The 18,597-nt window shown below is 37.4% G+C and overlaps 1 protein-coding gene across 1 annotated transcript in view; it reads right to left on the reverse strand.

Moving 5' to 3' along the window:
- Positions 1-18,597, reverse strand: part of LOC150093385 (uncharacterized) — a 334,426-nt gene that overhangs the window by 158,917 nt on the left and 156,912 nt on the right. Inside the window, exon 10 of the mRNA XM_090414082.1 lies at positions 9,563-9,717. Coding sequence (XP_090270208.1) covers positions 9,563-9,717 — 155 coding nt within the window. The remainder of the gene's footprint in view (positions 1-9,562; positions 9,718-18,597) is intronic.

Below are 18,597 nucleotides of genomic sequence, written 5' to 3' on the forward strand. Positions count from 1 at the left end.
AAATATTCTACATTACCGATTCTGTTCTGGACAATATGTCGCTTCCACGTGGTCTGGTTACCTTCTGCTTATTCCGTCTGCATCTGGCGATAAGCTCACACTGTCCTTGAATTCTGCTACCGGATACGAACACATATTGCTACCACGTCTTAGGGGACTTTCTCCACTCGTTCCGATGGGACATCCAGCGATTGGCACGATTCTGCAAGGCCGATAATTCATGAACAGCTCCGCATAGAATTTCTTAGGCATCTTCAGGAAAAGGCCAGCTGTTCTACCTCGCAACACCTATGCACGTCTTTCACAAGCCACCAGTCAAAATCACCAAGCAGGAATCAGGAACAAGAGAGAGAGAGAGAGATATGGCACGCATCTCCTTATATGCACCGTATCTTTTCACACGACACTCTTTATTTTATGTCCCCAAGTTGATCCTTTGCTCTCCCTTTGCTGTTAGGGTGCTGTTCTTGGAAAGCGTGCCTCTGTCACCTTCCACATATGTTATTGCCCCCAGCTTTACGCCAATCTGGGTGGATAGCACACGACCTTTGGACTGTTATTGTATTGTAAGTGTATTGTAAGTCTCCAGACTTAAAATTGTCTGGAGACTTACAATACACTGGATATCGTAATGAACTAAATTATTTTCCTTACACAAATACTATATTATGATACAAATTCTCACTTTGATCTCGGGTTAAATATGATACAATAAGATCTTAGTAATTTACATACTTTCACATACAGTAAACAAGTTTTCTCTATTTTCTGCTGAAGTGCAGGAATCTCCTTTAGTTGTTAGTTTTTGCAGGTTAAATCCTGAATAAATAATTTCTTCTCAAAATTTTCTCATTCAGGATCCAACACATGGTACTAATGTACTATAAGTTGATCAACCAACCTCTCATGTATGGGCTCACCTTAAAAAAAAAAAAAGCCAAGTATTGACAAGGGGGCGATTATGAAGAGCTCAGGAGACAGCTTGCGAATGTAGCATGGAATGAAGAGTTAGCTGGAAAAGAGATCAATGCAGCTTGGGGGATTTTCGAAAACTATCTAGTAGATGCAATGTCTAAGGGTATTCCAAGGGTGAGAAGGTTAAATAAGGTAGATGTGAGATGGATGAATAAAGAGATTAAGCATGCGATACAGAGAAAGAGAGCATTGTGTTGGTAGCATAAGTGAAGTGGAAATAACCAATTCCATGAGGTCTACAGAGACCAGGCAAGGAAGGTGACTTGGTTTGGGAGGGTAGCTAAAGGGAGGTATGAACAGCAGTTAGATAATGAAGCCAAACAGAATCCTAAGGAGTTCTTTTGATGCATAGCCAGCAAAAGAAAGACTGATTATGGAAGGATAATATTGATAGAAGAAAATGGTATAAAGACAGCTGTTACAGAATGTGTATTGGAGATACTTAATGAGCAATTCATAAAGGTCTTTCAGTCTTGTGAATGTGACTTCATAGAGAGATCGAGAGCAGTAGATGATGGGGACGAGAGACTGACTGTAAGCGAGCAAGAGGTGTATGGGGAGTTGAGTAAACTAGATGTTAATAAGGCTGTGGGACTTGATAATATATCGCCACGTATTCTGAAGGAATGTGCCAGGGAATTGACACATGTCTTGACATATTTTTTAATATGAGTCTTAGACTCGGTCAAGTCCCTAAGGCAGGGGTGGCCAACCTTTTATAGTTCGTGCATCAATTTTTTAATTTTAAAGTTAAGATGCGCCAACTTATACCACTTTTCAGCCCTTTTAAAATAAGATAATATGGATATATTTAACAGTTATGCATGAATGCTTTATTATATATATATGGTAATATAGACACTTTTAAATAAAAGGATTTCATATAAAGTAATCACATGAAATTTCAATTTCATATGATTACTTTATTGATTTATTATTTATTTTATTGAGACTTTTGAAATTGCTTTGCTTTTGCTAAGCTTGTGTTTGGAGTTAAATCAGTTACAGAAAGCATCAATCAGTTTTTGAAATTTGAATCAGCCAGTCACAACTGTAGTTTGTTCTTAATCATTTTCATTGATGAAAATGCTTGTTCTCATCTGTATGTAGTTTCACAATGACAGATATAACTCTGAACAAATTTTTTCAGGTCTGGAAAATGTTCACAGGGCAACGATTGCCAGAAATTAATTATATCAGAAGCATCTGGGAGTGATGGAAGTTCATTAAATTTCATTTTCAATAAAGAATTGGTTCTGAGATCAATAAGTTCCATTTGTATGTTACTAGACATCGTCAAGATTTTTTGTTCACTAAGTGAAAAGGGATTTATAAATGTAAGTATGCAGTCTTCTTCTTCGGCAAAATCGCTAAAACGACTGTTAAAGAACTCTTGCAATAATCTTAGTTTCTCAGTATATTCTGTAAAGTTGCCATTATCTTCAACAGGTTGTTCTTTTAAATGTGGAAATTGACTTAAATCCCCGTTTTCTAACTTGGAGATGAACAGTTTTAATTTCATTCTAAATGCACTGATGTCATTTACTAAGCTAGGAAACAACTGGTTCCTGCCCTGCAGTTTCAAATTTAGATCAGTGAGGTGGCTGGTAACATCATCTAAAAATGCTAAATCAAATAGCCATTTCTCATCACACAACAGGGCTTTTACCTCATGCAGCTCACCCTTCTCTTCCAGAAAATTACGAACACTTTCTTTCAGCTTCCAAAATCTACTGAGAACTTGTCCTTTAGAAAGCGCAGCACACCTCACAATGAAGGAAGAGTTCACCATATTCCATATCTAGCAGTTCACAATATTCTCTGAATTCTCTTCTGTTTAACCCTCTTGCTCTAATTTTATTCACACACTTTACAACTGGTATCATAACATGCTTCAAATTTAGAGTTTTCCCACAAAGAGATTCTTCATGTATAATACAATGATACTTTAGTAGAGAATGACCTAAAAACCTTTCAAGTAAAGTTAAAGTCCCAGAAACTCTACCTACCATTGACGGTGCTCCATCAGTGCAAACACTGATGAGCTTACTAGATTCTAGTTGTTGATTTTCTAGACATGACTTTACTTTGTCAAATATGTCTGACCCTCTTTTTTTCCATGAAATGACTCAAGACCGATAAGTTCTTCAAAGATGTTAAAATTACCATCAATTCCTCTTATAAATATGCTTAATTGTGCTACTTCACATATGTCAGCTGATTCGTCCAAGGCTAAAGAAAAGAAAGAACAAGCATGAACATGGACTGTGAATTGCTCATTAACATCATGGGAAAGTTCTTCGATGCGTCTTGTAATTGTTTGCTTGGACAGAGCAATTTGGTTTACTTTTCTTTCAACATTCTTATCACCATGACATTTTGCAAATTTTTCAAGACAGGGCTTAACAACTTTCTCTCTATCAGAGAAAGGCTTGTGTTTTTTATCCAATACAAAGGAAATTTCATAAGACACCTCCAGCATTGCCACACCTTCACAACTTTGTTTCACAAATATATTTTGTCTCTTTTTTTATTTCTTCCTTTTTCATAACCACATATTCTTTCCGCAACTCAGACCCAGGAACTAACTTCAGTTTTTCTTCTAATTCAGCTTGATGTTTTCTATAGTGTCTGTGTCTTTTATTATCTGAGAGAATGCTTTCACAAACAATGCACAACGGTTTTCCTGAACGACCCGCAATAAATAAGAACTCATTTTCCCACAGTCCATTAAACTGGTGCTTGCTATCACCTTTTGCTTTTCTTCTGCTCATTTTCTTTTGCAAATTAATGGGTTACTGACTGTAAAAAAAAATATCCCAAAAAGTAAAGCTTATTATTAAATAATTTATTTAAATTATTTTATTGTTTTTAACATTATGAACATTCAAAAACAGTTCTACAAGTTTAAGATAAGATTCCTGTTTTCTTGACGGCCAAATACAGTTCTATAAGTTTAAAAATCACATATATATATATATATATATATATATATATTTTTCATAGAGAGTTTTTGTCTCTCTCTCTCATAATATATTATGTCCAATGAAATACGAGATCGCTTCCTGCCATAAAACATTCGATCAGCTGGCAATCACACGCACAAGCGAAACATCCTCATTACGAAAGCTTTGCTGATGATCAGTTCAATTTTAGGAATAAACCTACTATACTTAAATAAAAAGGAAAGATATTGTATTAAAAAAAACATAAAAATACACACACATACAAATACACTGAATAATTGCATATTTCAGTAATCAGAAAATTAGTTGAGCGAGAAAGAACTTGACAAACGCATTCAAAATGAAAACATTTATTTTTAAATTTACAGAACTATATTAAGCCTTCATGAAAACAGAAATCTTATCTTAAACTTAAAGAACTGAAATCCTCGAAAACATGGGATTGTTCAGTCACATCGAATCAGAAGTTCATCGAACGTTATGACACGAGAGTCAGCTGTAAACTGATTGAGTAACTAGTGACGCATGTCAGCATTTGCCGGTGCTTGTTGCTTCAAGATCAAATAAGTATAATAAGTGCGCACTCTAGAATTCAGTGGTAGGTTAATTGTGTGTTTATATATATATATATATAAATCGTATAGAACATTTTTTAAAATTTTTCTCTGGGGTTCAGTGCGCCACTTCTAATCATGCGATGCGCCACTTTTGGCACATGTGCCATAGGTTGGCCACCCCTGCCCTAAGGAGTGGAAGGAGGGCAAGCTTGTGTCACTTCATAAAAGAGGTGATCAAACTCAAGCATCAAACTATAGGCCTATCTGTATGTCAGGTGTTATGGTTAAGTTGTTGGAGAAGCTTGTGAGAACTAGGATTCAGATTTGGGTTGTCAACAATGGTATTATCTTTGATAGACAGCATGGATTTGCTAAAGGGAGGTCATGTTTTAGTAATCTACTTACTTATTACAATAAAGTGACTGCTTCCTTTGACAGAGAAGAAGGATACACAGTAATATACTTAGATTTCACAAAGGGTTTTTGATAGAGTACCTCATGATAAATTGATAGTCAAACTAGAGCAGATAAGTTGGATATTAGATTAGTGCATTGGATTGGAAACTGGCTATCTGATAGGTATCAACAAGTTGTGTATGGGGGAGCAATATCCAGGAAAAACAAAGTCTCTAGTGGAGTGCCTCAGGGGTCTGTTTTGGGGCCATTACTGTTTAACTTGTATATTAATGATATAGGTGAAGATTTGAATGGAGATATTCAGTTGTTTGCAGATGATGCAAAGTTGGGACGAACCATGAAGAGTAGTGAAGATGTTGTGGCCTTACAAGAAGACTTGAATAAATTGAGTGATTAGGCATGCAAATGGGGATGTGAGTTCAATGTTGCAAAATGTACGGGTTTAAAATTTGGAAAACAAAGATGGGATGCAGAATTTATGCTTGGTGAGGATATATAGTTGGAGGTGGAAGAAATAAGAGATCTGGGGTGATAGTAGATAAGGATCTGAAATTTAGGGGACACATAGCCAAAATTGTGAAGACAACACAAAGGCTTCTTGAATGATGCAGAGGACACTGACATGTAGAAGTAGGCAGATTCTTGTTCCGTTGTATAAGTCTTCGATTAGGCCACACATGGACTATTGTGCCCAGATTTGGTCACCTGGTTTTCAGAATAATGAAAAGATGTTGGAAATGGTCCAAAAGCCAAATTGACTAAGGTAGTTTCTGACTTCCGGAATGTCGAATATGAGGAAAGATTGAGAAGATGTAATTTGCAGAGTCTGGTGGACAGGAGGAAGAGGGGAGATATGCAACTGACTAAGGTACTTTCTGATCTCTGGAATGTCGAATATGAGGAAAGATTGAGAAAATGTAATCTAAGAGCCTAGTGACCTACAAGTTAAGGGGTTGTTATAGTATCAATATTGAAGAGGTTTTACAGAAAAATTTGGGAGAGCAGGGAAGTACAAGAGCTCATCCCTGGAAGCTGCATAAGGATGGTGTGAAGAATGGAGTGATTAGCAGGTTTTTTGAATGGAGAGTTGTGAATGATTGGAATGTATTGCCTGAGAGTGTGGTTTCTGCAGAGAATTTGTGTTTAATGCATATATCGTGAGCTCTGTGTATGACAAAAAGGATCTCCTAGATGAGTCAGTTACTCTATAGTGGTCTTATCATCATCATCATCATCATCATCAAATTCCTGCCATGTACCCTCAAGGGGTGTACAGGATATGATAGTACTACATGAAAAAAATTACATCATTATTAATTTCCTATCTACAATTTTCCTCCAAATCAGTCTGTTACTTGTCAAGACTCCAACATTATCAGATCTTATATTTCTATCGTCTAAAGCATTTTGTACCGTATCAATCCAACTATATCTTGGTCTTCCTCTGGGTCGTTTTGCTGCCAACCTGGCAGAGAACACTTGTTTTGCTAATCTTTCCTTGCCCATTCTGTTTAAGTGACCATACCACCTAAGATTAGCTCTGCTAACGCATTCCTGGATGCTGACAATGTCAAGTTCTTTCCTAATATCCTCGTTTTTAATATGATATTGCCATTGATGCCATCTGTTCATGCCTATAATCTTTCTCAGGACTCTCATATCTATGGTCTCTAGTCTTTGGTCAAGTGTTTTACTTCTGACCCAGCTCTCAGATCCATAAGTTAAAACTGGTTTGAACACTGTCTTGTACACAGCTAATTTAGTGTTCCGACTGATTTCTCTCTTATTCCATATGAATTTATTCAATTGACTTCCCACCATACCAGCTTTGCTGATTCTGTTGTCTATTTCTATATTTAATTTACCATCTTCAGTAAAAATCGTGCCTAAATAGCTGAAATGTTTTACTTGTTCCACAGGTTCTTCATTCACAACACAGTTGACATTTTCAATGATTCTGCCTATTTTCATTGTCTTTGTCTTTTTATTGCTGACCTTCATACCATATCTATTACAACAGCTATTCAATTTAGTCAGAGAATCTTGCAGACTTGTAGCGGATTTATTTAGAAGTATAACATCATCCGCATAAAGCAAAGAGCTGACATTAACATCTCCAATTTTGATATCATGTTTAATACCACTTTCCTTCATAATGTGATCCATATAGATAATGAATAACAGAGGGGATAATTACATCCTTGTCTCACACCAGATTTAACATTAAACCATCTTCCTGTACTTCCTTCAATTCTAACTGCTGACTTACAACTCAAATAAAGACAAAGTATTGCTTGATATAATGCCCCATTGACACCATATAACTGAAGCGTATTGAGTAGCTTCTCTCTTGGCACCTTGTCATATGCCTTTTCCAGATCGACAAAACTTAAATACAGATCTTTGTTATATTCCCATGCTTTCTCGACTATTTGTCGTAAAGTGAAGATCTGATCCTGACAGCCCCTATTTGGCCTGAATCCAGCCTGTTCTTCACCAAGCTTTTCTTCCACAATACTTCTCAACCGTTTCTCAAGTATACTTGCATAGATCTTGCCAGGAACACTCAGTAGGGAAATACCTCTGTAATTCTCACATGCAGTTTTATTTCCCTTTTTATATATGGGTACTATGAGAGCTCTACTCCAATCATCGGGAATTCGTCCCTCTGTCCAGGCTTTCTGAACTATGCAGAGCAGCCACTGTACGACTCTTATACCACCATACTTCAGCATTTCTGGTCGAATATCATCTACTCCTGCTGCATTTCCACATTTCAAGCCTTTGATGGCTTTTTCTACTTCTAGTATGGATATGTATTCCTGACTGCATGCCTGGTCAGTGTTTTTTACCACTGTGTTATCATCACTGCTTGTTTCATTTAGCAGTTTTTCAAAGTAATTACTCCATACTTCAAGGATATCTTTTTCTCCCGTTTTCATGTCACCTTTATCATCTCTAATTCCTTTTACAGCACTCTTTCCTCCATTCTTAAGCTTCTTCAACAACCTCCAGAATATTTTGCCACCTTCTTGATATTTATTTTCTATATTCTTGCCAAAGTCCTCCCATGACTTTTGTTTAGCTAGTTTTACACAGTGTTTAGCATTCTTGCATTTGTCTCTATATTCTCTAAGAGCACAAGCTGACTTATTTGACAGGAACTTTTGGTATGCTTTCTTCTTTTCCTTCACTGCCTCTTTAACTTCCTGTGTCCACCAGGGAGTTCTGATTTTTTTATCCTTACAGATAACCTCACCACATGCCTCTCTGGCAGAATCAATCAATGTTTTCTTCAGAGTTTGCCACTGAATCTCCAAGGTTTGATTCCTGTTCTCAAACTCTTTCATTTTTTCTTCAATAATCTTTGTGTATTTTAGCCTACAGTTCACATCTGAGAGCTGCTCAACTTTTATTCGCTTTAAAACTTTCTTACATGTTATTCTTTTCAATATGAAATTCAATTTTATCCTGCTCAAGACTAAATAGTGATCACTTCCAATTTCAAATCCTCTGTACACTCTGGTGTCCTGCACCAGGGAGAAAACATCACTATCAACAATAACATAGTCAATGAGACTTTTCTTATTCCTAGCCTCTTCTCTCCATGTGAATTTGTGCACATTTTTATGTTGGAACATGGTGTTAGTAATAACCAGTCCATGTCCTGAGCAGAAATCCAACAGATATTTGCCATTATTATTAGCTTTGCTCTTTTCTCCAAATTTTCCCAAAATATTTTTGTATGTCTCACAGTCATTTCCTACTCTGCTATTTAGATCCCCAACAAGGACCAACTTTTCATTTTTCATTGTGTCAGTTGCTTTTTCTAAAGCCTCAAAAAATTCCTCCACTTCTACCTTAGTAGAACCTTCTGTGGGACCATAGGCACAAATAAGTCTCATTGTCCAGTTCCCCATTCTCATATTTGCCCACATTACTCTACTTGAGACTGACTGCCATTCAAGAAGATTAGCCTCGTATTTTGTGTTGAATACTATGGCTACTCCTTCTTTTCCTTGATTGTCATTGCCTGAATATAACATTTTGTATTTATTGCTCAGAAAGATCTCACCAGTTTTGGTCTTTTTTGTTTCAGTCACCCCTATTATGTCGATCTGGTACTTATCTAATTCCTCAGCTAGCTCCATTTCTTTGCCATTCAGGCTTCTTACGTTGATAGTACCGATCTTTAACTCTGGTGATGTTGAGTTGGGGTTTATTTTCAGATTTGTTCCAGTAACTGACTTTTTGCTGTTCGCCCTGGTTCCCTGGCGAAAACAACGTGGTGTTAAGATAATAATAATAAAAACCCTGATGATGCCAGAGAAACCCTGGTAAAGCACTGATATGGTAAGCTGCTTTAAAACCAGTTTAATTTAAAATAGGTTTTAAAATTAAACCCAGCTATATATAAGTCCTGTTTATACTCCTGAAAGAAAAAAAAAATTCTTTTTTGACTTATAACCATTAAGTATTTCCTAGTGACTTAATAATCTTCAGCTATAAAATTTTATTCTATTTTTCTTCAGTCACTAGCAATGTGATATAATGTAGTCAGTTAGTTGCTGCATGATTTTTTTTTTTTTTTCCAGATAAGTTTTTGTTTTGATTCTGAAATGAAGTAAAAATGTAGGGAGTACTCACTTGGATTATTCCAGGAGACCAAACACTCAGGACAGCCATTAGATGTAATGTTATATGCAATGCTATCTAGATCCTGTCTAGCCATCTGCTGTGTATTATAAAATATGCTGATACTGCTGCCATCTGCTCTGACATCTAGCTTACTCGATAGATTTCTGGAAAAAATGAAAAGAAAATTCTTCTATTTTAAATAAAATAAAATAAATATAATTCCTCTATCTTGGAGGGCACTAGCATCATCCTTAGTATTCGATGGCATATATGTGTTGCTTAGTTAAGTCATTATTTTTTGGTAGATATTAGCAATATTGTTATACATATTTGGTACTATTTACTATTTTGTTTATTTTTGACTGTGTTGTTAATTGGTCTTGTTTATTACCTGTCTTGACATATTTTTTTAAACGAGTCTTGCACTCGGTCAAGTCCCTAAGGAGTGGAGGGAGGGCAAGATTGTGCCACTTCATAAAGAAAGTGATTGAACTCAAGTATTAAACTATAGGCCTATCTGTGTGTCAGGTGTTGTGGTTAAGTTGTTGGAGAAGCTTGTGAGTACTAGGATTCAGAGTTGGGAGGATTGAGAGGGCTAGATGGTCGGTTGTGTTTTCAGAGAGCTCCCAAAAGCCAAGTATAATTTTGAGTGAAAATTAGAATATAGGTTAAAATCATAACATAATATTGTATAATTTTGGTAGCTTGTTGTGTCTGTGTGATTTTGGTGTGAATTCCATTATTTAATTTAGTATTTAACGATACATCATAGATTTGAATATGGCGCCAATGCAACATAAGATAATGGCGTCCAAAAATACGACGTCATTGTTCAAAAACTATAATCTGAGAGAGTTTGTCCAATGTGATGTGTGTGGGATGTATGCATTCCCGAATGAGGCTGGAGTTTGGATTGAAAGTGAAAGTGGTGGGAGAATGTGCAGAAAGTGTAAGCAAAGTGAGGAGTTGAAGTATGTGTCAGGTTGTGAGACAGTTATGGTTGAAGAAAGCCAGAATGTGAGTGAAAATAGTGGCTTGATAGGGAATTGCGATGTACAAGATGGCAATGAGAGTGGTGATCAAAGAAAGAGTGAAAGCAGCTATACAGAGAGAGAGAGAGAAAAAATGGTTTGAACGATAAAAAAAATGAGGAATTATTTGTAGGAAGTGAGATCGGTAGGTTGCGCGCAGTAATACAAAATGTGCAATGGCAATTAGAGCACCTGTAAAACTCTTTCCAGAGTGATTCGGCTAATGTCAATAAATAGTGTAAGACTGGGAGAGTTTCTGAAATGAAGGAAAGAGTGTTGTATGGTGACTCGTTATTAAGAAGAGTGATAGATGGGAGTTTAACTAATTTGTACTTACCGGGTGCAAAATTTAAGGATGTAAGTGAGAGTATTAGAGTGCAAAAACAGAGGGTGAGAGAATTAATAGTTGTGGCAGGTACAAATGAATTGAAAGGTGATAAATTTTTTATGAGAGAGGACTTGAAAGTATTGTTAAAGGTAGTGAAAGAAAAGAGTGACAGAGTTAGAATGGTGAGTCTGTTGCCACGGTATGACAGAGAGGAGTTTAGAATGAGGGCCATAATCGCAAATGACATTATGCGCAGGTTATGCAGACGGTGTGGTGTGGAATGAGTTTGATGGGCGAAAGGATTTATACAAGATGGATGGCCTGCATTTGAATATACTTGGTGTGCGGAAACTGGAAAAAGTGTTGCTGAATGAAGTGAAAATGGATGTACAGAACCAGGGAAACTAGAACTACCAAGGAGAAGGGGAATGGATATGTGGACATCAGTGAGACAGTTGAGTGTAAGAATGTATATAATGTACCCGAGCCAGCACTAAGGACAAAAAAATGAGAATGGGACATTTAGAATAACGCATCAAGATATAGGTGGGACAAAGGGATCACTGCATCTCATGTATACTAATGCCAGGAGTATTAGGAACAAGAAGGAAGAATTTTTGGCCTTGATTGGCTCTTCCTGGCCACAGGTTATTGGTATTAATGAAACATGGCTGACGGAAGATGATATAGTTAGTGGGATAGAATGTGTAGGTTATAGTGTGTTTAAGAGGGACAGAGAGAATAAAATGGGGGGAGGGGTGTTATTGATGATAGCTGATGAATTGCAGCCAAGGAGATTGAAGTTGTATTGCAGGATAGTGAAAGGAGCTCATTTGAGGTTATTTGGTGTGAGATTGAGACTGGCAGAATAAAATATACAGTTGGGTGCTGCTATAGACCAGGTGATGGAATACATGGTGGAGATAGTATGCATAAACAAATTGATGAAATGAGTGGAAGAAGGGTAATTATTATGGGGGATTTCAACTATGGTAACATTGATTGGAAGGAGGAAAGGACACATGTGAGGAAGGAAATGGATTTTGTTCGATTATTAAGGGATAACTATCTGAGACAGCATGTAATTGAAAATACTAGGCATTTACAGGAGGTTATGGCTGATTGTATACCTAGGATCCAAATAGTAAAACAAGTAGGAGTTAAATGGATGAATAACACCATTAAGCTTGAGCTGCAAAAAAGAAACAACTGTGGAGGGAATTTAAAGAGAAAAGTGACCTGCAGGGTACATAAACGGTATGAAGCGCAGGCCAGAAGGGTAAAGAGTGTGGTAAAAAAAAGCAAAATCGGATTATGAAAGGAAACTGGCTATGCAAGCAAAAGAGAATCCCAAACAGTTCTTTTAATATGCTGCAAGCAAGAAAAAAAACTGTACACGGCAAAATGATTTTAAGGAATGACAATGGTAAGGAGGTCACTGAATCAGTCGATATAAAGGAGTTACAGAGCGTGCACTTTGCAAAAGTATATCATCCAGGTGGTGACATTGAAAAAATGAAGGATCCATTAGTTTATACGGGAATTGTGATGGATGAAGTGGAGGTGAATAGTCTATTACAGAACCTTAATGTGAATACATCTGTGGGATTGGATGGTATACTGGCACGGGTCTTGCGTGACGCGGCTAAGAAATTATCAGTGCCCTTAACCATGTTGTTTAATCTGAGTCTCGGGTCTGGTTTAGTCCCAAAGGAGTGGAAAGAGGGGAAAATAGTTTCACTGCATAAAGGAGGATCCAAGACTACGGTTGAATAAATTACCGACTGATCAACATATCAGGTGTGGTTGTCAAGATCTTGGAGAAAGTAGTCAAGGGAAAAATACAGGAATGGATTGATGAAAATGAGATACTGTACAGGGGACAGCATGGCTTTGTGAAAGGTAGATCATGCTTCAGTAACTTGCTCAAGTTTTATAACAAGGTGACGGCTGAACTGGATAAGGGAAATGGGTTTACAGTGATACTGCTGGACCTGGCAAAGGCGTTTGACAGGATACCACATGGAATACTAATCCGTAAACTACAACATATGGGAATGGATATAGGGTTGGTGAGATGGATAGGTGGTTGGTTGATGGAGAGATATCAAAGAGTAGTTTATTCAGGAGTAGAGTCCAAAAGACGGCCTGTGACTAGTGGTGTGCCACAGGGTTCTGTTCTTGGACCACTGCTGTTTAATCTGTTCATTAACGATATAGGGAAGGATCAAGGTGGAACAGTTCATTTGTTCGCTGATGATGCAAAGTTGGGTAGAGCGATAGTGAATGCAGAAGATGTCAAAATCTTGCAGGATGACTTGGATAGATTGGAGTTCTGGGCTAAGGTGAATGGATGTCAATTTAATGTGACAAAATGTAAGATTATGCATTTTGGGGTGAAAAGATTAGCAGCAGTATACCACATTGGTGGAACTGTACTCCAGGAGATTGATGAGGCCCGGGACTTGGGAGTGTTGGTGGATAGGGAGATGAAGCTTAGGGGACACATTGCAAAAGTAGCTAAATCAGCTCATCAACTCACTTGGTTGTTGAAAAATACCTTGACGAGCAGAGACAAGCAAGTTATTGTACCTCTGCACCGAGCCTTGATAAGACCTCATCTCAACTACTGTGCCCAGATTTGGTCACCTCGGTTCCTTCTTGATGGGAAGGAGGTGGAGAGGATCCAGAGGCAAGTGACTAAGATGATAGCAGGTCTATGGAATGAACCATATGAGAACAGGTTGAGGATTTGTGGGTTGCAGAAAGAAACTAGTTGATACACGGAAAAGGGGAGATATGATTGAGACATTCAAATTGCTAAAGGAATTCTATAGGATTAATTCAGAGGATATTTTTGAGATCAGGACTAGTGGTGGGAGAACTAGGGGACACCTATGGAAGCGGTGCAAGAGTGTGGTTAGCAGGGGTGTTAGAGCTGGGTTCTTTACTTTTAGAGTGGTAAATGAGTGGAATAAGCTGCCAGAGTCTGTTGTGGGTGCTATGATGGTGAGAGAGTTCAAGGCAAGGTATGATAGATACTGTGAGAATGTCGTATAGTTATCGATGAGTCTAACGATTCCCTAAAGTTACCAGAAAGAATAATAATAATAAACAATAATAATTATTTTTGATGGACAGCATGGATTTGCCAAAGGGAGGTCATGTTTTAGTAATCTACTTACTTACTTACAATAAAGTGACAGCTTCCTTGGACAGAGGAGAAGGATACACAGTAATATACTTAGATTTTGCAAAGAGTTTTTGATAGAGTACCTCATGATAAATTGATAGTCAAACTAGAGCAGATGGGTTTGGATATTAGATTAGTGCATTGGATTAGAGACTGGCTATCTGATAAGTATCAACAAGTTGTGTATGGGGGAGCAATATCCAGGAAAAAGAAAGTCACTAGTGGAGTCCCTCAGGGGTCTGTTTTGGAGCCATTACTGTTTAACTTGTATACTAACGATATAGGTAAAGATTTGGATGAAGATATTCAGTTGTTTGCAGATGATGCAAAGTTGGGATGAACCCTGAAGAGTAGTGAAGATGTTGTGGCCTTACAAGAAGACTTGAATAAATTGAGTGATAGGCATGCAAATAGGGATGTGAGTTCAATGTTGCAAAATGTAAAGTTTTAAAATTTGGAAAAGAAAGATAGGATGCAGAGTTTATGCTTGGTGAGGATATATTATTGGAGGTGGAAGAAATAAGAGATCTGGGGGTTATAGTAGATAAGGATCTGAAATTTAGGGGACACATAGCCAAAATTGTGAAGACAACACAAAGGCTTCTGGGAATGATGCAGAGGACTCTGACGTAGAAGTATGCAGATTCCTGTTCCGTTGTATAAGTCTTTGATTAGGCTACACATGAACTATTGTGCCCAGATTTGGTCAAGGATGAAGAGATGTTGGAAAGGGTCCAAAGGTGATTGACTAAGGTAGTTTCTTACCTCTGAATGTTGAGTATGAGGAAAGATTGAGAAGATGTAATTTGCAGAGTCTGGTGGACAGGAGGAAGAGGGGAGATATGATAGAGACCTACAAGTTGGTAAGGGGTTGTTATAGGATCAATGCTGGAGAAGTTCTACACAAAATAGTGGGAGATCAGAGAAGAACCAGAGGTCATCCCTGGTTAAAGAGGGTGTGAGTTGGGGAGTGAGAGGCAGGTTTTTTTCATGCAGAGTTGTAAATGATTGGAATGCATTGCCTGATAGTGTGGTGTCTGCAAGGAGTTTGAATGTGTTCAAGGCACGGTATGATGAGTTGTGTGTGTGATAAAAGGACCTCCCAGATGAGTCTTTGACCCCATGAGGTCTTGGGGTAATAATGAAATAAAATAATAATAATAAAATTCAACTACTATTAAGTGATATAATTTTAGAAACGTTTTTCGTTATAGCACTGATGCATATGAGAAAAATTGTGACCAAGACATCGATGTTAACTTATATCAAAGTGCAGGATTTTGTACAGTGTAGTGTGTGTTTAATTTAGTCATTGCTTGGAGAGAATGGTTTGTGGTATCAGAGCAAGAACGGAGAAAATATTTTTCAGAAATGTTTCGTATGCCAGTATTAAAAGTGCAAGTCATGAAAGACTGGAAGCAACTGAAAATAAGGATACAAGAAGAATTGTCAAAGTGTTGTGGAGAATGTAGCGGAAGCAGTGAATGATAATGCAGAAAATATGAATGAAAGTTTGAAGGAAGTGGTTGAAAGTAATAATGTGGATGATGAGATGCTAATGCGGAAAGAAATTGGAGACTTATGCAGATTCCTTCACAGGATAAAACATGAGCTTGAGTGACGAGAGAAATGATTGCGTGTGATACAGAAGGATGGTGAATGAAAGAAAAAGTAAATGGGAAAAGCATAAAAGTGCAAGAAATTGGAAGAAAAGAGAAAGTATTATATGGGGATTCAATGATAAGAGGTATATTTAATGAGAAAGTGATGAAAGCATGTTTTCCAGGTGAATAGATAAAGGATGTTAGTGATGCAGTAAGCATGCAGAAGAAAGAAGCGAATGAGTTAATTGTTCGGACTGGCACATATGATTTGAAAGGTGAGAAATATGCAATGAGAGCAGATATGAAACAGTTGTTAATGGAAGCAAAACTGAAGAGTAAAAAAGTAAAGATTGTAAGTCTGCTGCCTCAGCATAATAGGAGAGAGCTGGGAAGAAGGGCAATGAGATGATTGTGCAGGAGGAATAATGTGCAATTTATTGATATGTGTGGTGAATTTGATGGATGAAAGGACTTATATATAAATACAGATGGACTACATTAAAATGGTTTTTGGAGTTCTATGTTTGAAGAAAGTGTTGTTTAGTGAGAGTGTGCTAGTGCAAAACCAGGGAAACTAGATATTAGGGAGGATGAAATCAAGCATGTGTACACTGTACAGTAATGATTATGCAATGCCGATTTTGGGATTTCACAGGTTACTGATATGAATGGATTGGTAATGACATTACACAAGGGTAACTATTACAAAGGGATGTTAAAATGCATGTTCATGAATGCAAGAAATATCAGGAAAAGAATGAAGTGTTTTTGGCATTAGTCAGCTCAACTTTGCCAAAAGGTATAGTCATCAGTATCAAACTATACTGATGACTATACTATCCCTGTAACTATATCAAAATGATATAGTTACAGGGATAAAATATGAAGAGTATTGTATTTTCAGGGAGGATAGAAGGAACAGGACAGGAGGTGGGGTATTATTGATGATAGCTGAAGAATTATAACCATCAAAATTAGAAGTTAAAGAAGATTTTAGGTCTGAGGGAGTTGATTCATTTGAGGCTATCTAGCGTAAGACAAAGTCAAATAGGACAAAATATGTTGTCGGGTGCTGCTATAAACTGGGAGTCCACAGGAAGATGCCATATATCAGCAGATTAGCACAATGAGTGCAGGCCAAACAATTATTAGGGGAGACTAACTATGGGGACATTGACTAGAGGTAGGAAAGGGGGCATGGCAAGATGGAAGTGAGATTTATACAATTGCTTAGGGATAATTACATGAAACATGTTTTAGAGTTTACAAGAGGTTTAAGAGTGTTGGATTTGCTAATAGCATCAGAAGATTTATCCATAACCAGGTAGACACTGTGCCTCCAATTGAAGAGAGCAACCATTCAGTCTTGTTCTGGGAAGTTGCCAAGCATGTCAAGTTCTCTGTCACAAAGTTTATGTTCAACCATAAGGCTGGTATTTGTGATAAATGCAGAGTCATCTTAGAAAAGTGTGTCATGGCTTGAGAACCTTCAAGGAAAGAATGTCAGTAGTGCATGGTAAGTGGTCTGAATTGGCTTGAGAGTAGCAGAATCAGACAGCATATCCAATGTCAGGAAGATAAATCAGGTTGGAATTAAGTAGATGGATTAAGTGTTGGATTTGCTAATAGCATCAGAAGATTTATCCATAACCAGGTAGACACTGTGCCTCCAAGTAGGGATATAAAGTAAGAGCTGCAAAAAAATAAAACACTGTGGAGGAAATAAAAATTAAAAAAAAAAAGTGATCAGCATACTCACGAACACTACAAAGTGCAAGCAAGAATGGTGACTAGTATGGTAAGAAAGGCCAAATCAGACTATGAGATAGAATTAGCCAAACAGGCCAAAGTAAACAAAAGAGTGATTTTTGTTATGTAGCAAGTAAGAGGAAAAATGGCAATGGTAGGATGACTGTAAACAATTGTCATGGTAGAAAGGTGACTGAACCAAAAGCAATAGCTGAGTTGCTGAGTGATAATTTTTCAAAGGTGTATCATCCAGGTGACGATTTTACAGATGTTGATGTTATAGAGATGCATATCAACATTGAAGCAGATGAACAGGAGGTGTTGAGCACATTAAAAAATATGAATGTGAACACAGCAGTGTGACTGGATGGCATAAAAGTCCGTGTACCACATGAATGAACAAAAGAATTGGTATTGCCTTTGATGAAGTTGTTTAATCTAAGTTTCATCTCTGGCAGGGTTAAAAGGGAGTGGAAAGAAGGTAGGACAGTACCACTGCATATAGGTGGCTCCAACTAGGGTTGCCACCTGTCCTGAATTAGGCAGGACATCCCGAATTTTAAGAAAACTTTCAGAGTCCCTATTACACCTAAGCGGGACAACTTATATATTTAAAATACAAATATTATTAAATCAGTAATACCGGTACCAATGTATTCAATCTTTTAATTTTTTATAAGGTTAGAATTACATATTCAACTTTGGATTTTTCATTTTATATATTTAGAGGAGAGGAAGACTCATATTCGATAAGTGTGTCCCTCTTTGGACTTACCAAAAGGTGGCAACCCTAGCTCCAACACATAGCAAGCAAACTACAGACTAATTAATATTATTATTACCCTAAGACCCCATGGTGTCAGAGACAGAAGGTCCTTTTGTTATATGCACAGCTCATCATCCCATCATCCCATGCCTTAAACACACTCAAATTCTCTGCAGACATCACATTCTCAGGCAAGGCATTCCAATTATTCACAATTCTGCATGCAAAAAAACCTACTTGTCACTCTCTTGTTCCCATCCTCCTTATACAGCCTCCAGGAATGACCTCTTCTCCTTCCCTGATCTCACATCATTCTCTGTTAAACCTCTTCAACATTGATCTTATAACAACCCCTTACTAACTTGCAGGTCTC

This window comes from Typopeltis vanoorti, chromosome 24 (assembly GCF_054136105.1).
Source record: "Typopeltis vanoorti isolate ZY-2024b chromosome 24, IOZ_Tvanoo_1.0, whole genome shotgun sequence".
NCBI lineage: Eukaryota > Metazoa > Arthropoda > Arachnida > Uropygi > Thelyphonidae > Typopeltis > Typopeltis vanoorti.